This window comes from Chiloscyllium punctatum, chromosome 5 (assembly GCF_047496795.1).
Source record: "Chiloscyllium punctatum isolate Juve2018m chromosome 5, sChiPun1.3, whole genome shotgun sequence".
Taxonomy (NCBI): domain Eukaryota; kingdom Metazoa; phylum Chordata; class Chondrichthyes; order Orectolobiformes; family Hemiscylliidae; genus Chiloscyllium; species Chiloscyllium punctatum.
The window spans coordinates 4,982,614-5,007,117 of NC_092743.1; the positions used below are offsets into that span (position 1 = coordinate 4,982,614).

The 24,504-nt window shown below is 42.9% G+C and overlaps 1 protein-coding gene across 2 annotated transcripts in view; it reads left to right on the top strand.

The window, feature by feature from the left end:
- The first annotated feature begins 212 nt into the window (after positions 1-212).
- Positions 213-24,504, top strand: part of LOC140476847 (laminin subunit alpha-3-like) — a 364,783-nt gene continuing 340,491 nt past the window's right edge. For both annotated transcript variants that reach the window (XM_072569677.1, XM_072569678.1), the window contains exons 1-2: positions 213-562; positions 8,359-8,511. In XM_072569677.1, coding sequence (XP_072425778.1) covers positions 308-562; positions 8,359-8,511 — 408 coding nt within the window. In that variant the 5' untranslated portion in view covers positions 213-307. The remainder of the gene's footprint in view (positions 563-8,358; positions 8,512-24,504) is intronic.

Sequence of the window (24,504 nt, forward strand, 5' to 3'; positions counted from 1 at the left end):
CAGGGGAAAAAACGCGCTTACATGTAATCTCATTACATCCAATTATAATACATTTCTTTTCTAGGACAATCCGTGAGAATGTTGAATGTGTATTCATTTTAAGATGTAAAAACTGGCCAATTAGTTCTTTTTAAAAAAAAATCTAAATATAGAAATTGGAACAATGATTATTCGTAATTTGTGTAGTCAGGATTTCCTTAGTCCCAGTTCCTGGGTAGATACGGGGTGTGTGTCATTGGGTTGTAGACAAGGAGCAGAGCTCCAGTGTTAAGAGAGAGAGTGAGAGAGAGCTCTGTGACTGTGAAACATGGCGAGGGGGCCGAGGGGAAGGTTGCTGCTCGGTGCTGTCCTGCTACACTTTGGACAGCTCGTCCTCAGCCGAGAGGCACCAGACAAACTCAACGGCTTCAGCCTGCACCCGCCCTACTTGAACATCGCGCAAGGGTCCAAGATTGCGGCTACGGCCACTTGCGGAGAGGACGGAGCGGGCAGGCCGAGATTGGACCTCTACTGTAAACTAGTGGGAGGACCAGCTGCCGGAGTCTCCAGCCAGACGATTCAGGTACGGAGCACGCTGCTAACTGAGAATTGGAGTGCGGGGAAACACTCTGCTTTCCAAACCATCAGAAGACTGAGAATCTGGACAGATTCCACCAAATAATCAGGGGATACTTCTGCATTATGTGTTAATTGGACAGCTTTCAGCGCGATGGGCAGAATAGTGTCTACGCTCAATGATTCAACCATTAAGTTTGCGAGCATTAAAAAAAACTTAGAAAAGTGTATTACATTTGGAGATATTTCATGGTTTGGTAAATTAAAACCGTAAAGTAAAAGGGCCAACTCGGTTTAAACCAAGAGTCCAGGATCTAGCTGTTGCTGTGAATGGAGCACAGGAAACTGTACAGGGTTACACTTCATGTTAAACCTAGGTGATCACTCAATCCTAACAGCCGTACACAGTTACACGCAGAAACCAGTCACATTCCCCATTGTAGCCAGAGAGAACGGGTTAACTGGACCGAATATCAGCCTGGCTGAAGTCACATATCAAATGAAAACAACCATAATCTGTCTGAAAGTGGAAAATAAAAACTGAAGTCTAATTGTTTATGAATTCATGGAAATGAGGGCATTTATTGCCCAGAGGGCAGTTAAGAACCAACCGCATTGCTGTGGGTTTGGAGTCACATGCTAGCAAGACCGGGTAAGGGTGACAGCTTCCTTCCCTGAAGGACATTAGAGAATCAGATGGGGTTTTTCATGACAATTGGCTTAGATTCAGGATCATCGTTAGACTCTCAATTGCAGATTTTTATTGAATTCAGATTCCACCATCTGCCATGATGGGATTTGACCCCAGGTCCCTAGAACATTATCTGAGTCTCTGGATTAAGAGTCCCACGAGTATACTACTAGGGCATTGCCTCCCAAAACAGAAATGCTAAGCAAACAAAAAAGGCTATCAGCAGAAAGAAAACCAGGTTATTTGGCAGAAAAACAAAGTGCTGGAGAAAGGCAGTAGGTTTGGCAGTTTCTTTGGCGAGAGAAATAGAATTAACGTTCTGAATCTGGTATGACTTCTTCAGAATTGAAGAACTTCTTCAGAGTAATACTCTGTTCTCCAGAAAAGTCATACCAAAAGACTCACAATGTTAACTCTGTTTCTCTCTCCACAGATGCTGCCAGACCTGCTGAGTTTCTCCGGCACTTTGTTGCAGATTGTCAGCATTGGCTTGACATAGTTTTATTATTATGTTTGGGTTGGTGTAGTTCATCATACTTCCCTGATCTTCATGCCCTAAAATGTTAACCTGTTGACTGGCTTGAAATGCAGTTCCAGCATTTTCTATTTAACCTATCTCTTCATAACTAAGTTTTCAATTAAATTTAAGACTGACAGCTGCTTTTCCCATCGACACAAGTGTACTTTAAAACATGAAGCTTCTCTCCATGCTTCTTGCTGGCATGCATTGCTTTCATCTGTGAAACAAAGTGAGAGACCATGTTAGAATTTCAGTTATCTAGCACTTCTTCATGTGTGTCATGTTGCCCCCAAACCAACTGTTTCTTGGTCTTGGAGTGTTGGAACATTTGGGACCATTGGTCTTAGAATAGATCAAACAATGGGAATAGGCATCACTCACATGATTGATTACATAATTGGTTTGAATCTTCAAGAGTTTAACAGGAAGAGACCAGGTAGATGAAGATAAACTATTTCTACTGGGTGAGAATTCTAGAACTTGGAGGCATAGTCTAAAAACAGAGCCAGACCATTCAGAGAAATATTGGGAAACACAGCTACACACAAAAGCTGGCAGATGTTTGAAACTCTCTTCCACCGACATCGGTTGATGCTAAATAAAAAATGAAATAATTGCAGATGCTGTAAATCATAAACAAAACAGTAATTGCTGGAAAAGCTCAGCATCTGTGGAGAGAAATCATAGTTTAAGTTTCAGGTCATGTGCTGATGATGGGTCACATGACCCAAAACATTAACTCTGATTTCTTTCCACAGATGCTGTCAGACCTGTTGAGATTTTACAGCAATTTCTGTTTTTTTTTTGTTTCAGTTGATGTTAAGTCATTTGTTAATTTTAAATCTGAGAGTGATAATAGGAACGGATATGGACCAAAGGCATTCCATGTGGAGTTCGGCCTTATATCAGCCATGATTTCATTGAAAGGTGGAACAGGCATGAGGGACTAAATAGCCTATAAAGGCAGAAGAATAAAGAAAAAATGTTCAGTTTTACACTCCTTGCTAAGTGCTCTGCCAAGGGCCTAGTGGCCAGGCACTAGTCTCTAAGATCATAAGCGCGATGGCCCGCTGGAATGAAAGTCACCAGTCTTTGGTGCCATCTCTCCTCCACCAACACCCTCACCACTATGGACCTCACTAATGCAGACCCCACTGATGCCATCAGGTACTGCACCGGCCCAAACTCTGCCTCCAACATGAGGCACTATGGGTACACTTCGCTAATGCATTTGCTGCTGATATTACAGAGTCTTGTGCTGGGCCCAGCATGTGCTAATATCATGAAAGACAAATAAGGAGCACTTAGAGAACTTGCATAGTCCTTAGATGTTTCTCCCAGGTAGATGTTTTTCCATCCTGGCACCTTTGCATCAACTCTTAAAACAAGAGTCAGCAATGGAAATGATTGCATAGCCAAGCTATAGATTTCAGGGAAGAGAAGAAATAGCTATCATAGGTGGCTCAGGTCGAGGTGGTCCATGTCGTGGCAGCAGTTGGGAGAGAACCCCCTCTGGTCCTCACCTTCCACCCCATCAACCTCTGGATACAATGCATCATCCTCCGCCATTTCCGCCACCTACAAACAAACCCACCATCAGGAATATATTTCCCACACCACTGTTATTTGCATTCTGCAGAGACCATTCCCTCTGCGATTCCGTTGTTAGGTCCACACCCCCCACCAACCCACCCTCCACTGCCAGCAACTTCCCTTGCCACTGGAAGAAGTGCAAAACCTGCACCCACACCGCACCCTTCACCTCCGTCCAAGGCCCCAAAGAATCCTTCCACATCCAACAGAGATTACTTGTACTTCCACACATGTCATCTACTATATCGGTTGTTCTCGATGTGATCTCCTCCACACTGGGGAGACTAAACACTAATTTGTGGAACATTTCAAAGAACATCACTGGGACACGCGCACGAAACAACCCCACTGCCCCATGGCTGAACACTTTAACTCCCCCTCCCACTCTACCAAGGACATGCAAGCCCTTGGGCTCCTCCATCACCAAACCCTAACCACCTGATGCCTGGAGGAAGAACACCTCATCTTCTCCCTTCGGACCCTCCAACCACACACGATCAATGTGGATTTCACCAGTTTCCTCATTTCCCCTCTCCCCACCATATCCCAGATCCAACCCTTTAACTCGGCACCACCCTCTTGAACTGTCCTACCTGTCCATTTCCCTTCCCACCTAACTGCACTACCCTCCTCTCCAACTTATCACCTTCACCCCCACCTTTATCCATCTATTGCATTCCCAGCTACCTTCCCCCCAGCCCCAACCCCCTGCTATTTATCTCTCAGCTCCATTGGGCCACTCTCCTCATTCCTGATGAAGAGCTTATGCTCAAAACGTCAATTCTCCTGCTCCTCAGTTGCTGCCTGACCAGCTGTGCTTTTCCAGCACCACACTCTTCACCGCCAGCTTTCTGCAGCCTTCACCCATGCCCTGGCATCCTCATGCTGCAGCCTCAACAGTAGTTACCGTTAGTCGTGGCACTGCCAAACGGCTGCTCCTTGGGTGTGGTTTCCCAATGTCAGTAGTATTCTTTTTATTGGCTAAAATGCCCTGCTCCTGCCCTGCCACCCATCACTGAAAGGTGGTCTCTGGCTTTCAGCCACTGAGACTTGATTTATGGTGGAAAGAATTCTGCCTATTGTATCTCACTTGAGTGCAGATGCATCCCTGGGAAATTACTGTACAATTAAGTTGTCAGTATATTAATAGTCAAAAACAAACAGATTAAAATGTAACCAATAACTTCAATTGTTTTCAGTAGCTGCCTTTTCGGAAGCATTTACCTTCATAGTGTCACTTCAAAATAATCCATTAGCTTTATTTTAGGAAACTCTGCAGATATGTTAACATGCTGAAGGAATGTTTTTTTCCTATGTTCAATGTTGTTCAGGTGAACAATTGTGAACCTGAATCTTCAGATGTAAAATATTGTTTTTTATTTTGCATAATCTGAACATTTGCTTTCACGTGTGCACACTAAGGCATCTAACGGATAATGTCAACATTGTCTTCACTGGGGAAGTGCACTGGAAATCACACCTCACTATTCACAGAGTTATCACATCAGTTAAAGAATTTTTTAAGAGTGCAGAACTCCACAGTTTAGCTGTCTTTCAGACCAATGTTGATAGAAAACATAGACAAGGTTTCTGACCCAGACAAGAATGGCTATATATGCCAAATAAATAGATTCTCACTGCAGGCAAGCAGTTTTTAACCAGCCAAAATTCTAATCCACTTACGGAAGACCCCACAAACATACATACAGATCTACACAAAAAAATATATTAGAGAAATGTGTGAAGGGAGAGTGGGAAGGGCAGTTCAAAGGTCCTGTCCACAATATTTGCTAAGATGGTCCTTTTGCATTCAGAATGCTGCTTCTTGATCTGCCTTTTCCAGATACTTTCATGTTTGCAGGAAATATAGGATAACTTGCTCACATTTAGAGAAGTCACTGACATTACTTAAAAGTGACAGCTTGCAGCAACTGATATGGGGAAATAAACTGGCATGAGAGGCTTTTTAATTGCAGAGAGAGTCTGTTAGCTCAGTTGGCTGAATGGCTGGTTTACTTTAGGATACCCAGCCTAATTAGCCTCTCCCTATAACTCAAACTCTCCCGGTAACATCCTTGTAAATCTTTTCTACACCTTCTCAAGTTTCACAACATCCTTCCTATAGAGGGGCAACCAGAATTGTATGCAGTATTCTAAATGTGGCCTCATAATGTTCTGTACAGCTACAACATGACGTCCCGACTCCTATACTCAAGTTCTGAGGAAGGGTCACTTGACTCAAAATGTTAACTCTGATTTCTCTCCACAGATGCTGCCAGATCTGCTGAGCTTTTCCAGCAGTTTTAATGGTCTGATCAAAGAAGTTAAAAATGACACAATGTCACATTATAGTCCAACAGGTTTATTTGAAAGTACAAGCGTTCGGAGCACTGCACCTTTGTCAAGTAGCTAGTGGGGCAGGATCATAGGACACAGTATTTATAAGTAAAAGATCAAAGTGTCATACAACTAACGCGATGTATTCCACAAACCTAGATTGCTGTTAAGTCTTTAATCACTTAGAACGGGGATGCAGGTTTTGATTGATTAATATGTAAATCCCAGAATTTCTTTCAAGTCAAGTCCCAAGATAACTTAAGTATATAAAAAAAGGTGACATGTTTGCCCAGACAATGCATTAAAGGTGTGATGTTAGAGTCTGTCTGTATCCCAACCTGGAGTCAGACTGGGTTTCTTTTCAAAGCTGTAATTTATAAAATGTTACATTGACTGACTGCCTACAGATTGTGTGCTGTTTGAACAAAATAGCAAACTACCCAGCCTTCAGGACAACATCAACCGCAACACCAGACTATCCTGCACCGGCAACCTCTGCAAGACGTGTCAGAGTGTCATCATGGATACTACCGTTACACATGAGGTACACCCACCACGTGCACGGCAGGTATGCTCGTGACTTGGCCAATGTTACCAATCTCATAAGCTGCAGGCAAGGCTGCATGGTATATTGGCGAAACCATGTAGGCGCTATGACAATGGATGAATGGACACTGTGCAACAATCGCCAGACAGGGATGTCCCCTCCCAGTGGGAGAACACTTCAGGGGTCAGGGATGTTTGGCCTCGGATCTTCGGGTGAATGTCCTTCAATGTGGACTTTGGGTTGTACAACAATGCAGAATTGCTGAGCAAAGACTGATAGCCAAGTTCAGTATCCATGAGGATGGTCTCAATCAGGATCTTGGGTTCATGTCTCACTACAGGTGGCTCCAATGCATCTCCATTCCAAGTAATTAAAGACTAAACAGCCATTTAGATTTGTCTAATACATCACATTAGTTATATGACACTTTGATCATTTATTTATAAATTCTGTGTCTTATGTATCCTGCCCAATTAGCTACCTGTTGAAGGAACAATGCTCCAAAACCTTGTACTTTCAAATAAAACTGTTGGACTGTAACCTAGTATCATGTCGTTCAACACCAGCACCTCCACATCTTGACTGAGCAATGAAGGCAAACCTGTATCAAAAACTTTCTTCACAACCCTATAAGGAAACTTACAATTATTCATCTTGGCAGGAAGAGTGATGAAGGACAATATAAAGTAAATGGCGCTCTTCACAAAATGGTGTAGGAGCAGAGGGACCTTTAGGTTATTCAAGGTTGTAGTGCAGATTAACAACACACTTAATAAAGCGTATAGCATCCTTGGCTTGATAAATAGAGGATCAGAGTGCAACAGTAAAGAAATTATGACAAACTTTTACAAAACAATGATTTGGCCTCAACTGAATATTATGGGTAAAATTTTATGATCCTTCACTGCTTGGTTGCAGGTGAAGTGCCTGTAAAATCCCCTAATGCTTTTTCACTCAACTGTTTACGTTTTTATACGGGAGAGGAGTGGCCTAGGGCAGCTTTCTGCCTAACTGAATTGAGGTTCTTGTGATCAATCATTATATGGTCAACCACTTCACACCTGGCATGAATTTTAAGACTGTTGGTGACTTTTTAGAATGGTGTGCTGTCTAATAGGTCAATCATCCTACTCAGGCCTCAGGCAGAAAATGGGGTTCACTTTCTTTCAGTGTCCACCTTCCAACATCGATCATATTGGTCTCCCCAACTTTAGGTGCTCTCTTCCTCCCTGACCTTTGCCTCTCTATCAAGGCACCTAACCTCTTTTCTGCCAAACTCAACCCACATGCTTCTCTGGACCTCATCACTCTCCTCCACAGTACCATGATCCCAGACTCTCAGATTTGGAATCTGGGGACTTGTTGCACTCTCAGACTTGGCCAAAGCTACTGCTGCTACAGCCAGAACAGTATACCTACTGTATGTCAGCCTCTCAGATTAACCAGCAACTCTCAGGCAGGATTAGAAATGCCATTTTGTATAATTATCGCTCCTCATCATGTTAAATGGTTCCAGGGATGAGAAAGTTTAGTCATGTGCACAGGTTGAAGAAGTTGGATCTAGTCTGCTTGGAGGGGTAAAGGAGAAACCTTTCTTTGCGGAAAGATTGAGAACCACATGAAGTCAATTTAAATTAATCAGCCAAATGAGCAATGTCAATATGAGGAAGTTGTTTTTACAAATTGAGTGGTTAGGATCTGAAATGCACTGCCTAAGGCTGTGGTGGAGACAGGGCGCATCCTGACTTTCAAAAGAGACTTGGATGATTATCTGAAGAGGAAGCATTTGTTAGGGCTATGGGAATGTGTGGGTTTAAGTAAGTGCCCTTGCAGAATGCTCTCACAGGCATGACATGCTGAATGGCTCCTTCCAAGTATGGCAACAAGCAATCGAAATTCATGTCAAAAAAGTCCAGGAAAAAATGAGGAAATCTCACAAGGAAGAAGGTAATGAGGTAAAATATGCCTCTTGTGTCACTGTTCATTATCTTTAAGTATCATACTTAAAACAATATTTGAATTTGATGATGCTGATTAAAGCTACAAAGGTTTTTCAGATTTAATTGAAGATCTTAATTTTAACTTTTTTTTAAATCCTTCATTTCTTTTCTTTAGGGGCAATTCTGTGATCACTGTCTATCTGATGATGCATACAAAGCTCATGCAATCACCAATGCCATCGATGGTACTGAGCGCTGGTGGCAAAGTCCGCCCCTTTCTCGTGGACTGCACTACAACCAAGTCAATGTCACTCTGGATTTCGGTCAGGTTGGTCAATGATTTCTGGAGATGTCTATTCAATTTGCTTGATGCATCTGTTACTGCAAAACCGACATTTCTGAGTATGATTATATCTGGGTACAAGTCTTTTGGAAGTTTGCCAAGGCCTGGAGGGCATGCAGATGAATGGTGCTAGCGATGTGGAGTTTTGTTACATGGAGCAACTTCGAGAACTAGATTTTTTTTCATAATATAGAAGTTTCAAGGCGGACTTAGTTGAGGTATTCAAGATAGAAGAGCTCTTTATTGAGTAAATAAAGAGAAGTTCTTTCCAGTGATAGGATGGTTGTAATGAGATGACACAGATTTAAAACGATTGACAAATAAGTTGTTATGATTTGGTATGAAAGGATAGTAGAACTAGATTCAGTTGTAACTTTATAAGTGAATTGGAACTCATTTTTAGCTCATTCATAGGATATCAGCATCACTTACCAGGCTAGCATATATTGCCCAACCCTAATTTCCTAGAAGGCAGTTAAGAGTGAACAGCACTGTTGTTAGTCTGAAGTCAAGGGAACAAGGCCCATAGGAAAGAGTAGGAAGGAGTAGACTAATTGGATAAATCTATTAAAGAGCTGGCACAGGTTTGATGGGCCAACTGGCTGCCTCCTGTGCTGTAAGATTCTGCAACGACAATGATTTGCTGAACTGGCAATTGTTTTTTCAACCCATTCACATGTTACTCATTAAAACCTAAAAGTCTTCTCTGCTGATCCACTACTATTTAAAAAATAACTTTTGGATTGAATTGATTTATTCAACAACGTTCCAGCAAGTGCGAAAATAACATTGCAAGGATTGGTTAACAATATTGGTTGGCGGGGGGAGGGGTGTGGGGGGTGCGGAGTGGGGAAGCTGTAAAAATTCTTCCACTGGTTTTCCAGCCACATTACTGCTCACCTCCAACCTGCGGGCAATTTTAGATGGAGCAAGCAAAATGTATGGGGTGGGGCTTGCATGGATAAAAAACTTATCAGACTAAATGCAGCAACACTTAACACACTGAAGTGCAACCTGCGACTCACACGAATGGCAGCGGTGGGATTCCGAAACGTCAATTTTTCTGCTCCTTAGATGCTGCCTGACCTGCTGTGCTTTTCCAGCACCACTCTAATCTAGACTCTGATTTCTAGCATCGGCAGTCCTCAATTTTGCCTTAAAAACTTACCAGACCAACCCTCAACATACACTGAAAAAGCTGTCTTAGTAAGAGGATTAAATTACAACATCAGGACACGGACAAGAAAGATTTCTCAGCAGCGTTAGAAACAACACTGAAAGACAACAAACTCACAGAAGAAACCCAGAAAACCATCAGACAGACAGTCATGTTAATATTAAGCAGGAAAAAGGAAGGAAACACACTCAATTCACAATAAAGGAAAGCACGAGAAAACTAAAAAAATAAAAACATTGTTATCCTACCTGCAGAAAAAGGACACTTGACAGTCATTTTAAATCAAAGAGATACATTGAGAAAGTGAACACATTGCTTGCAGATGCCAACACTTACCAACAAGTGGCAATCGAACCGACCCCACAACGAGAGAACCGAATCACGGCCCTACTCAAATAACTTCAGAAATCTGGAGAAATAAATAAGACCAATGTTCCAAAAATGATACCAGACAGATCCAACACACCACACTTCTACGGATAACCCAAAATTCACAAGCCAGGAGCCCCCCCTCAGACCCATAGTCTCACTACCTGGAACACCAACTGACAGAATGGCCAAGGAGCTACACCAAAGACAAAAACACTTAGGAGAAGACTCACATAACTCCATCCACTCCACCCAAGAATTCCTGAAGACCGTCAAAGATACCAAGATAGAAGAGGATGAAATAATTGTCTCCTTTGATAAAATATCCCTGTTCACATCAATCAACATCAACCTGGCCAAGGAAACACTGACTACATTATTGGAAGAACCAAAGACACGTACATCAAACACCACCAACTTCATCAGCAAGGACGACATCGTCAAGCTAGTGGACCTATGCCTGACCACCCACTTCACCTTCAACAAAACCCACAGACAAACCAATGGAACACCCGTGGGATCTCTGATATTAGGGTTCTTAGCAGAGGCAGTAATGCAGAGACTCGAACAAACAGCTCTGTCAACCATCCAACCCAAACTTTGGGTCTGCTACGTGGATGACACCTTTGACATCACTAAATGAAACAAATTAGATAAAACCTTTAAGACCATCAATAGTACCCTTATTGGCATAAAATTCACTAAAGAGGAAGAAAACAACCACAAACTGCCATTCCTCGATGTCGCAGTAGAGCGAACAGCCAATGGGGAACTTCAAACCAGCGACTACAGAAAAACAACACATACAGACCAAATATTCAACTACAGAAGCAATCATCCCAACATCCACAAACGAAGCTGCATTAGAACATTTTTCCAATGAGCCACCGCACACAGCAGCACAGAGGAGTTATGCAGAACAGAGGAAAATCACCTATATAGTGTATTCAAAAAGAACACAGTCTGCAGATTTCTCAGCAACAAACCCAAACAAACAGACAAAACACATCCAGAAACCTTAGCCATTCTCCCCTACATCAAAGACATCTCTGAAATGACTGCCAAACTACTCAGACTCCTTGGCGTCACGGTAGCCTGCAAACCCACCAACACACTAAAACAGCAGCTAATGAACTTGAAAGACCCTATACTGACAATAAGCAAAACTAATGTAATTTACAAAATACCTTGCAAGAATTGTAACAAACACTACATTGGACAAACAGGCAGAAAACTAGCCACCAGGATACATGAACATTAGCTCGCCATGAAAAGACATGACCATCTGTCACTAGTATCCTTACATATGGATGAGGAAGGACACCACTTCAACCAGACAACACATCCATTCTAGGACAAGCCATACAGAGACATGCACGAGAATTCCTAGAAGCATGGCATTCCAACCGGAACTCTATCAACAAACATATTGACTTGGATCCCATTTACTACCCCCGAGAAAAAGAACAGTAAATGACATCACCATAGGAAATGGTGTCACCACAGGAAATGTCATCACCAACCCAAGGAAACCCAAATATATAAATAGTAAGCGGGCTACACCACCAGTGCTTCAACCGGAGGCTCACTGATGATGTTACCTAGTATGGTGATGAAATGTCTGAAAACGAGCCTTCCAGCTCAGCGAGCAAACCTACATCCAGAACTTCAAACTGAGCTACAAATCTTCTCAAAGCTAGCCTTGAAAACTCGAATGATGGGTTACAAAACTCAAGAACGGTTTCCTCCGTGCACTTTGCTAGAGAAGCAACCTGTGCAAAAGGCGGAATCTGAGGAGCTTCTCCTGAATCATAGAATCTGTCTCTCTCGGGATGTTTCTCCTGTCCCTACACATGTACCTTCCTAGCTGGTCTTTTCTTTCTGTACTATTGTGGGTTTCCAGTTTTCTTGGTAGCAGCAGCCTGGATATTGTGCAGTTAGAATCCCATTCTAGGCCATGGTGAGTTCTCACAGCAACTTGTTTATCCCGTGTTGCTGTGAGGTTAATACATGTGTTTTTCTTGACCTGGATTACATTGCTGACCATTTTCAGGATACCAGTGGTGAAGGCTGTGTCCTCATCCTGCTAAACCTGGTGACATTTGCAGATAGACAGTGGATGTGACCAATAGCGAACAAGAGGCTGATTTGAGCAGATACCACCTGCTGGGGCCACTGCCTGTCAGGGACGAACCATCAAAGAATCTCTGCTATTTCTAGCATATGTTTGTCGCCCGGCCTCAGAAGCTTACTCGACCTTGGTTCCAGGTTTTGGGACATCAGCTTATAACTGTGCCTGGATCTGGATTTAATTGGCGCATGCTTTCTTTGATTTATTTATGGAACGTGTACATTGTTAGTTGGACTAGCATTTATTGCCTGTCCCTAGTTGCCCTTGAGAAGGTTATGGTGAGCTGCTTTCTTGAACCACTGCAGTCCACGTGGTGTAATAGACCCACAATTCCCTTAGGGAAGGAGTTCCAGGATTTTTACCAGGCAACACTGAAGAATCGGTGATATATTTCCAAGTCTGAATGGTGAGTAGCTTGGGGAGAACTTGCAGGTGGTGGTGTTTCTGTGTATTTCATAGAGTCATAGAGTCCTACAGAATGGAGACAGGCCCGTTGGCCCAGACTAGTCCATGCCGATCAAAATGTCCCCATTTTCCTGCACTTGGCCCATATCCTTCTAAATCTTTCTGATCCATATATGTGTCCAAATGCCCTTTAAATGTTGTCAATGTACCTACCTCAAACATTCCATATGCGTACCACACTCTGTGTAAAAAAAGCTGCCCATCAGTCTCCTTTTTATTCTTTCCTCTGTAACCTTAAACTGATGCCCCCTAGTCCTTGATTCCCCAACCCTGGGAAAAAGATTGCGTGCTTTCACCCTATGCGTGCCTCTCATGATTTTATATACCTCTGCAAAGATCCCCCCTCAATCTCCTGTGCTCTAAATAAAAAGTCCTAGCTTGTCCAACCTCTCCCTATAACTCAGACCGTTGAACCTTGGTAACATCCTTGTAAATTTCTTTTGCACCCTTTCCAGTTTAATAACATTCTTCCTATAGCAAGGTAACCAAAACAGTACTCCATGTACAGCCTCACCAACATGCTGTACAACTGGAACATAACATCCCAACTCCTATACTCAATGCCTGGACTGATGAAGGTCAGTGTGCCAAAAGCCTTCTTCACTGCCCTGTCTACCTGTGACTCTACTTTCAGAGAACCATGCACCTGAACTCCAAGGTCCCTCTATTCCACTATGCTCCTTAAGACCATACCATCCACCATGAAACTCCTACCTTGATTTGACTTTCTAAAATGCAAGACCCCACACTTATTTGTATTAAACTCCATTGGCCATTTCTCGGCCCACTTCCCCAGCTGAACAAGGTCCTGCTGCAATTTCTGATAATCTTCCTCACTGTTCATGATACCGCCTATTTTTGTACTTTAGTGCCATCTGCAAACTTACTAATCATGACTAGTACATTCTCATCCAAATCATTGATATGGATAACAGACAGCAATGGGCACAGCACTGACCCCTGAGGCAGTCCATGAGTCACAGGCCTCCAGTCTGACAAGTATCCTTCCACTATTACCCTCTGCTTCCTACCATCAAGCTAAATGTGTATCTAATTTTCCAGGAATACTGTAGCGAGTAACTCACCTCCTGACTTCCCAAAGCCTGTCCACCATCATCAGGAGTGTGATGGAATACTCCTCACTTTTCTGGATGGGTGTAGTCCAACACTCAAGAAACTTGACACCATCCAAGACAAAGCAGCCGACCTGATTGGTGCTACACCCACAAAGATCCAGTCTCTTCATTGCTAACACACAGCAGCAGAAATGTATACCGTGTCACAGATTCTTAGACAGAACCTTTCAAATCCACGACTTCCATCTAGAAGGACAAGCACACAAGACAGCCTTGGCTGTGAAGGTTTGGGTGAATCCAAAGATGTTCTTTAAATATATGAGAGTAAAATAAATAATGAGAGAGTGAGTAGGAGCCCTTAAGGATTAAAATGGATATGTATGTATAGAACTGCAGGAGATGAGTGAGGTCCTCAATAAATATTTCTCCTCTGTGTTTACCATGGAGAAAGACATGAAGATTTGGGAACATGGGGAAGACAGTAGTCATATCTTGGGAACAGTCCGTATCACAGTAGAGGGAAGTGTTGGATGTATTGGAATGTATGAAGGTGGATGAATCTCCTGGTCCTGATCTGGTATATCCAAGAACAATGCAAGAGGCTAGAGAAGAAATTGCAGGGCCCTGGCCATGGGTGAGGTCCCGGAAGACTGGAGGGTAGCAAATGTTGTGCCCTTATTCAAGAAGGGCTGCAAATGTGATCCATGCGATCTAACCTTTCAGAGCAGCCTACCATGTGGAACCTTACTGAAATCCTTGTCGGCTGTGTCTACAGTCCTGCCCACATCAACCTTCCTGGTCTCTTCATAAAGAACTTTAACAAATTTGTAAGGCATGATCTCCCACTCAAAAAAGCCATGCTGACTATTCCTAATCAAACTTGGTTTTTCCAAATGCATGTATATCTTATCTCAGAATCTTCTCAATTACCTTACCTACCACAGATCTTAAGCTTGCTGGTCCATAGTTCCCAGGTTTTTCAATGCCTTTCTTGAATAAGGGCACAACATTTGCTACCCTCCAGTCTTCTGGGACCTCACCCATGGCCAATGATGATGCAAAAATATTAGCCAGGGCCCCGCAATTTCTTCTCTAGACTCTTGCATTGTTCTTGGATATACCAGATCAGGACCAGGAGATTCATCCACCCTCATACATTCCAATGCATCCAACACTTCCCTCTACTGTGATATGGACTGTCCCCAAGATATGACCGCTGTCTTCCCCAAGTTCCCAAATCTTCATGTCTTTCTCCACGGTAAACACAGAGGAGAAATATTTGTTGAGGACCTCACCCATCTCCTGCAGTTCTATAAATACATGCCCATTTTGATCCTTAAGGGGTCCTATTCACTCTCCCATTATTTATTTTCCTCTCATATATTTAAAGAACCTCTTTGGATTCACCCAAACCTTCTCATCCAAGGCTATCTTGTGTGCTTGTCCTTCTAGATGAAAGTCGTGGATTTGAAAGGTTCTGTCTAAGAATCTGTGACACAGTATACACTTCTGCTGCTGTGTGTTGGCAATGGAGAGACTGGATATTTGCTTTGGATGATGTCAAGTTTCTTGAGTGTTGGACTGCACTCATTAAGACAAGTGGGGAATATTCCATCACACTCCTGACTTGTGCCTTGTAGATGGTGGACAGGCTTTGGGGAGTAAGGAGGTGAGTTACTCGCTACAATATTCCTAGCCTCTGACCTGCTGTTGTAGCTACTGTGTGCAGTTCAGTTTCTGGTAAATGGTAACTCCCAGGATATTAGTAGTGGCAGATTCAGTGATGGCAATGCCATTGAATGTCAAGGAGCAGTGGTTAGACTTACTATTCTTGGAGGTGGCCATTATCTGGTATTTATGTGGTAGAAATGTTACTTGCCACTTTTCAGCCCAAATTTGGATATTGTACAGGTCTTGTTGCATTTGCACATGGATTGCTTCAGTGTCTGAGGAGTCATAAATAATGTGAACATCCCCATGTCTGAGTTTATGATTGAGGGAAGGTCATTGGTGAAGAAACTGAACATGTTCAGCTTTGAACACTATCCTGAGGAAACCCTGCAGGGATGTCCTGGAGCTGAGATGAGAGACTTCCAACAAGCATGGCCATCCTCCTTTGTACCAGGCATGACTGTAACCAGTGAAGAGTTTTTCACCTGATTCCTATTGATTCCAGTTTTGCTAGGGCCTCTTGATGCCATTTGATCAAATGCGGCTTTGTTGTCAAGGGCTGTCACTCTCAGCTCACCTTTTGAATTCAACTCTTTGTCTATGTTTGAACCAAGGCTGTAATGAAGTCAGGAATTGAGTGGGCCTGGCAGAACCCAAGACGCAAACAGAAATTGCTGGAAGAGCTGAACAGGTCTGGCAGCATCTGTGGAGAGAAATCAGAGTTAACATTTCAGGTCGAGTGACCCTTTCTCAGAATTCAAATGTTACTTGTTCTAAGGAAGGGTCAATCAGCCCGAAACGTTAACTCTGATTTCTCTCCACAGATGCTGCCAGTCCTGATGAGCTCTTCTATCAGTGTCTGTTTTTGTTTCTGATTTACAGTATCTGTGTTTTTTTTTCAGTTTTTTTTCTGGCAGAATCTAAACTGGGCATCACTGAGCAGGTGCTGCTTGATATACTGTTAATGATACCTTCCATCACTTTACTGATAGTTGAGAATAGACTGATGGTGTTTTTTTTCTACAAGACATACCTAGGAAATTTTCCACATTGTCAGGTCGATGCAAGTGTTGTAACTGTACTTGAACAGCTTGGCCACGGCAGTGGCAAGTACTGGAGCACAAGTCTTCAGTACTATTATCAAAATATTGTCAGGGCCCATAACCTTTGCATTATCTATAGTCTGCAACGATTTCTTGTTATCATGTGGAGTGAATCGAATTGGCTGAAGAGTGGTATCTGTGACGCTGTGCCGAGTTGGATCATCAACCAGGTACTTCTCGTTAAAGGTTGTTTTAAATGCTTTAGCCTTGTGCTCTGGGAGTTGCAGGCACTGGTGAGTGGGTGAATGAGTGAGTGATTTTGCCCACCTAATTGGAGGCATCAGGAGTCCTGGAGAAGTGGCTGACAATGAAGTTCAATTGAATTGACTTACAATAGTAATCAGTGATTACATTTCATTGTATCTCCTTCCTATGTTAAACTGTCTCTGCAGATTTATAACCTTTGCATTTTCTATATCGCCCTGTGTTTTTGTTTTTTTGCACCAACTATGTGGAATTTGAGATGAATTGGATCTTTGTTTATTGTTCTGAATTGTGAATTGTATTCAGAATCTACAATTTACAGGAAATATTAAGGAACTAAGAAAGGTTTTTATCTTGAACATTTCACCTGAAATTTGACATAGCGCCCTTGCAAACCAAAAATCACCTGCAATAGGCAAGAAATAGCCTCAAGAAAATCCCAACAAACCATCCCTTAAAAAAATTGCTTTGGCCCTGGTGGACACAGATTTAAGGTAATTAGCAAAAGAATAGGAATGATAAAGAGAATCTTTTCTTTACACAGGGAGTTGCTATGATTGTTGGTGGAAAATGCAGAAAAATTACTAGTGTAGATTTAGAGCAGAATTGTTCAGTGTCGATTAAATGGGCCGAAGGACGTCTTCTGTACTGTGTGATTCTGTGATTCTGTGATCAGGAATGCATGATCTGAAAGGTTGAAGAAAGTATACTCAGCTGTTTAAAAGGTAATTCAATCGATATTTAAAGGTGAAAATTTTGCAAGGCATTGGAAAATGAACGGGTTGAGTTGGACTAATTGTAAAGCCATTTTAAATGGTTTAGACATGATGTGCTGAATAGCCCTTTTCCAGTATTATGATAACTAAATAATTATAATAAATAGTGAAACATGCTAAGAGGTCTGAACTGTTTGGTGAACCATCAAATTTCAATATAATAGTTGAATTAGTGACTTTGACCCATAGTTTTGAAGCAAAATTGGAAGCTGACAAACTTTTCAGACTTCCAACATACTCTCAGTTGACATATTATTGTATAATACCAGAATGAATGGTTTTCTTTTAAAAATCCTCCAAACTATACAAAACAATACTTTCTGTCTCCATTCCTAATCTTGTTTTAGGAACAAATAATTGTACTTATCTACATGCGTTACTCATTGATATGTTCGGGGACACTGTTCATGAATAGAATCCATAGAATCCCTACAGTATGGAAACAGGCTCTTCTGCCCAAGAAGTCCACACTGACATTCCCTTACCCTATTATCCTACATTTACCCCTGTCTAATGCATGTAACCTACACATCTCTGAACACTATGGGCATTTTAGCATGGCCAATTCACCTAACCTGCAGCTCTTTGGACTGTGGGAAGAAACCGGAACATCTGGAGGAAACCCAGGCAGACACGGGGAGAATGTGCAAACTCCACACAAACAGTTGCCGGGTTCCCAGATTTAACAACATTCTATTGTGAACTATAACAAGCTCTTAGATTCCTCTTAAATTTGGATCAAAAATTCATCCAACAACACCAAGAACAGTAGCATACATTAATACAGCAACTTTACGTCATAAATTGTACCAAGATAGATCATAGGAGAATTATAAAACAAAGCATGACACTGAGCCATATAGGAGGTATTAACTCAGACCTGGCCTGGTCAAAGAGTTAAGCTTAAGGAGTGTCTTGAAGGAAGAAAATGAAAGAGGTAGAGGCGTGTGGGAATGATATTCCACAGTCTAATACCCAAGCAAACATAGTGCCATGTAGCACTGCCATCATGTTAAATGTGGTGGACCAAATTTTTTTTAAAGAATCCCTACAGGCTTAACAATTCAATAATGTATTCAAACACCATCTGTAACCTCATGACCCAGCATATCCCTCTCTTTGCCATTATCATCAAGCCAGGAGATCAACCCTGGTTCAATGTAGAGTACAGAAAGGCATGCTAGGAGAAGCACCAGGCATACCTAAAAATGATATCTGAAGTTAGAGCAGAGGGCTTACACTCATGCCAGATAGCAACAGCATTCAATAGAAAAACTAAGTGATACTGCAATCAACAAACAACATCTGACTCTGTAGCTTTGTCACATCTAGTTGTGAACAGTGGTGGACAAGTAAATTACTAACAAAAGATGGAGGCTTCACAAATGGGGGAGTCCAGCACACAAGTATAAAAGCTGACATTCATAACCATATCCAGCCAGAAATTCCAAGTGGATGAACCATCTTGACCTCCTCTAGACGTCCCCAGCAATCTAGAAGCCAGTCTGCAGTCATTTGATGCATTCCATGTAATATCAAGAAACGTTTGAAAGCATTGCATTCTGCAGTGGGCAGTGGATCCTGACAACAATCTGGTAATAGTAGTGAAGACTTGTACTTCAAAACTAGCTACACCCCTAGCAGCAGTTACAACACGGGTACCAACTCAGCAATGTGGAAGATTGCCAAGGTATATTCTATCCACTCAAAAAAAAGGACAAGCCCAGACAGCCAATTACTGCCCTATTGGATCATCAGCAGAGTGTTAGAAGTGCTCATTGATTATGCTGTCAAGCAACACTTACTTAATAATAACCCACTCACTGATGCTCAGTTTGGTTGTCATCTGGACGATAGAACATAGGACATTACAGCGCAGTACAGGCCCTTCAGCCCTTGATGTTGTGCTGACCTGTGGAACCAATTTGAAGGTAAAAACAATGACTGCAGATGCTGGAAACCAGATTCTGGATTAGAGTGTGCTGGAAAAGCACAGCAGTTCAGGTATCATCCGAGGAGCAGGAAATTCGATGTTTCGGGCAAAAGCCCTTCATCAGGAATAGAGGAAGGGTGCCTGCAGAGTGGAGAGATAAATGAGAGGAGGGTGGGGGTGGGGAGAAAGTAGCATAGAGTACAATAGGTGAATGGGGGTGGGGATGGAGGTGATAGGTCAGAGAGGAGGGTGGGGGAGGGTAGCAAAGTGTACAATGTGTGAATGGGGGTGGGGATGAAGGTGATAGGTCAGAGAGGTGGGTAGAGTGGATAGGTGGAAAGGAAGATACACATGTAGGACAGGTCATGGAGATGGTGCTGAGCTGGAAGTTTGGAACTGGGATGAGCTGGGGAAGGGGAAATGAGGAAACTGGTGAAGTCCACATTGATGCCCTGGGGTTGAAGTGTTCTGAGGAGGAAGATGAGGTGTTCTTCCTCCAGGCGTTGGGTGGTGAGGAAGCAGCGGTGAAGGAGGCCCAGGACCTCCATGTCCTTGGCAGAGTGGGAGGGGGAGATGAAATGTTGGGCCACAGGGCGGTATGGTTGATTGGTGTGGGTGTCCCAGAGATGTTCCCTAAAGCGCTTTGCTAGGAGGTGTCCAGTCTCCCCAATGTAGAGACCGCATTGGGAGCAACGGGTACAATAAATGATATTGGTGGATGTGCAGGTAAAACTTTGATGGATGTGGAAGGCTCCTTTGGGGCCTTGGATAGAGGTGAGGGAGGAGGTGTGGGCGCAGGTTTTACAGTTCCTGCGGTGGCAGGGGAAGGTGCCAGGACGGGAGGGTGCGTTGTTGGGGGGTGTGGACCTGACCAGGTAGTCACGGAGGGAATGGTCTTTGTGGAAGGTGGAAAGGGGTGGGGAGGGAAATATATCCCTGGTGGTTGGGTCCGTTTGGTGTTGGCGGAAATGTTGGCAGATGATTTGGTTTATGCGAAGGTTGGTAGGGTGGAAGGTGAGCACCAGGGGGGTTCTGTCCTTGTTACAGTTGGAGCAGTGGGGTTTGAGGGCGGAGGTACAGGATGTGGATGAGATGTGCTGGAGGTCATCTTTAACCATGTGGAAAGGGAAATTGTGGTCTCTAAAGAAGGAGGCCATCTGGTGTGTTCTGTGATGGTTGTGAGCAGATACAGTGGAGGAGGAGGAATTGGGAATCTGAAGGCCATCTATCCCACACTATTCTATTTTCATTCATTTAAATGCCCTTATATTTGGCGAGCCTATTACTGTTGCAGGTAGTTCGCAGCAATCCTTTACTACTCTGAGTAAAGCAACTATCTCTGACATCTGTACTATATCTAATCACCCCTCAATTTAAAGCTATGCCCCCATGTGCTAGCCATCACCATCTGACGGAAAAGGTTCTCACTGTCCACCCTATCTCAACCTCTGATTATCTGATATGTCTCAATTAAGTCACCTCTCAACCTTCTCTCTCACAAAAACAGCCTCAAGTCCTCCAGCCTTTCCTCATAAGAACTTCCCTTCATACCAGGCAATATCCTAGTAAATCCCTCTCCAAAGCTTCCACATTCTTCCTGTAATGCGGTGACCAGAACTGTATGCAATACTCCAAGTGCGGCCGCATCAGAGTTTTATACAGCTGCAGCATGACCTCATTGATCCGAATCTCAATCCCTCTACTAATAAAAGCTAACACACTGTATGCCTTCTTAACAACCCTATCAACCTGGGTGGCAACTTTCAGGGATCTCTGTATGTGGACACTGAGATCTCTCTACTCATCTACACTACCAAGAATCTTACCATTAGCCCAGTACTCTTTATTCCTGTTGCTCCTTCCAAAGTGAATCACCTCACAATTTTCTGCATCAAACTCCATTTGCCACCTCTCAGCCCAGCTCTGCAGTCCCTCTGAAACCTGCAACATCCTTCGGCACTATCCACAATTCCACCGACCTTAGTGTCATCCGCAAATTTACTAACCCATCCTTCTACGCCCTCATCCAGGTAATTTATAAAAATGACAAACAACAGTGGCCCCAAAAGAGATCCTTGTGGAACACCACTAGTAACTGAACTCCAGGATAAACGTTTCCCATCAACCACCATCCTCTGTTTTCTTTCAGCTAGCCAATTTCTGATCCAAACAGCTAAATCACCATCAATTCCTCTGTATTTTGTACAATAGCCTACTGTGGGGAACCTTATCGAACACCTTGCTGAAATCTATATACACCACATCAACCTCTTTACCCTTATCCATCTATTTGGTCACCTTCTCAAATAACTCAATAAGGTTTGTGAGGCACAACTTATCCTTCACAAAACCGCGTTGACTATCCCTAATCAACCTATTCCTGTCAAGATGATTATAAATCCTATCTCTTATAACTTTTTCCAACACTTTACTCACAACCGAAGTAAGGCTCACTCGTCTATAATTACCAGATTGTCTCTACTCACCTTCTTTAACAAGGGGACAACATTTGCTCTCCTCCAGTTTTCCAGCACAATTCCTGTAGACAATGACGACATAAAGATCAAAGCCAAAGGCTCTGCAATCTTCTCCCTGGCTTCCCAGAGAATCCGAGGATAAATCCCATTCAGCCCAGGGGACTTACCTATTTTTACGCTTTCCACTTGTACACTTCCTACTTGTAAATGTCAATCCCATCTATTCTAGTAGGCTGAATCTCAGGATTCTTCTTGACAGCATTGTCTTTTTTCTGTGTGAATACTGATGAAAAATATTAATTTAGCGGTTCCCCAACCTCCTTAGACTCCACGCACCACTCAGCTCCTGACCTTGTTACAGCCAAAAGAGCTGAACTGACAAGGTGAGGTGACAGTAGCTGTCCTTGATTTCAAGGCAGCATTTGACCAAGTGTGATAAATCTGGAGTCAATGGGAATTGGAGGCTAACTCTTGCTGGTTGTAGCCATTCGTAGTGCAAAGGAAAATTGCTATGGTTGTTGGAAGTCAGCCTTCTCAATCTAAAGACGTTACTGCACGAGTTCCTCAGGGTAGATATTTGTTAGACAACTTGTTTGGAAGTGTTGCAACATGCTTCTGGAGCAGGTGGGATCTAAACCCTGGCCTTCTGACTCAAAGGACTCTATCACTGTGGCAAAAGAGCTCTCGATCCTCAGGGTAGATATTTTATTTTCTCATCAACTGTTCAGAGCTGTTATCGCACACTTCTGGAGTAATGTAGGTCTTGAGCCTCGGCATCCTGTGTCAGAGATATGGACATTATCACTACTCCATAAGCACCTCCTTCATTTTTAGGTTAATTACTATAGCTTTAGGATAGATGTAGGAACATTTGCTCATAATTGCACAATATTTAATATCATTTACATCTCCACAGATTGAAGCAATCTGCATCCAATTGCAGCAAGACCTGGACAATATCCAAGTTTAATTGGCAGAGATTAGTGCTCCTCCAGCACTGATCGTCAGATAAACAATCTGATAATTTGGCAAAATATGTAGAAGTTGAGTGAGGTGGCAGTGAATTAGAGTTGTTCTTAGAATAAACATTGAAATCATGAATTGCAAATAAAGAGTTTTATTTTGTTATTTTATATATGCAGTCCGTATCCTCTTAGCTGCAAAGCCTGTCTGCACTCCCCTCAATGACGTCACGTGTCAGCTGTGGCTGAGTTGATAACACTCTTCCATTTGGATCACAAATCCTACTCAAGGGTTTGGTCACAAAAACCAAGGCTGGCATTCCAGTGTGGTACTGACCAATTGGCATGGACGAGTTGGACAGAAGGGTATGTTTTCGTGCCTTACACCTCTCTGACTATATGCGCTGTGCAGTTCAGTGGATGTTCACTAGATTGACTGCAGAAGTGAGGGGCTTCTGTTATGAAGAGAGATTGAGCAGATTAGGCCTATACTGTTTGGAGTTTAGAAAAATGAAAGGAGATCTAAGTGAGGCATACATGATGCTGAAGGGGATTGACAAATGTTGACCTCGAAAGGCTGTTTCCTCATGTGGGCCAGTCTAGAATGAAAGATCATATTTTTAGGATAAGGGGTAGCAGATTTAAATTGGAGATGAGGAGGAATTACTAAGAGTCATAGAGTCATAGAAATGTACAGCACAGAAACAGACCCTTCGGTCGCACTCGACCAAGCCGACCAGATATTCTAAATTAATGTAATCACATTTGCCAGCATTTGGCCCATATTCCTCTAACCCCCCCAATTCATGTACCCATCTAGGTGCCTTTTAAATGTTGTAATTGTATCAGCCTTAACCACTTCCTCTGGAAGCTTATTCCATACACAAATCACACTCTGTATAAAAATGTTGCTCCTTAGGCCCCTTTAAAATCTTTCCCCTTTCACCTGTGCCCTCTAGTTTTGGATTCTTCTACCCTAGGGAAAATACCTTGACTATTCATCTTATCCATGTCCCTTATGATTTTACAAACCTCTATAAGGTCATTCCTCAGCCTGTCACGTTCCAGAGAAAATACTCCTGGCCTATTCAGTCTCTCCCTATAGCTCAAGCCCTCCAATCCTGGCAACATTCTTGTAAATCTTTTCTGAACCCTTTCAAGTTTGAACTAGATTAGATTACCTACAGTGTGGAAACAGGCCCTTTGGCCCAACCAGTCCACATCGACCCTCCGAAGAGTAATCCACCCAAACCCATTTCCCTCTGACTTACACATCTAACACTATGAGCAATTTAACATGGCCAATTCACCTAACCTGCACATCAGGTGAAACCAGAGCACGCCCATGTAGACACGAGGAGAATGTGCAAACTCCACACAGACAGTCGCCCAAGGCTGGAATTGAACCTGGGACCCTGGTGCTGTGAGGCAGCAATGCTAACCACTGTGCCATTGTGCCGCCCCAAACATCTTTTCTGTAGCAGGGAGACCAGAATTGAATGCAGCACTGAAAAAGTGGCCTCACCCAACCTCCTATAGAGCCACAACATGACCTCCCAACTCGTACATACAATGCACTGACCAATAAAGGCAAGTGTACCAAATGTCTCTGAAAGGTTGTTGTGGTTCTGTTC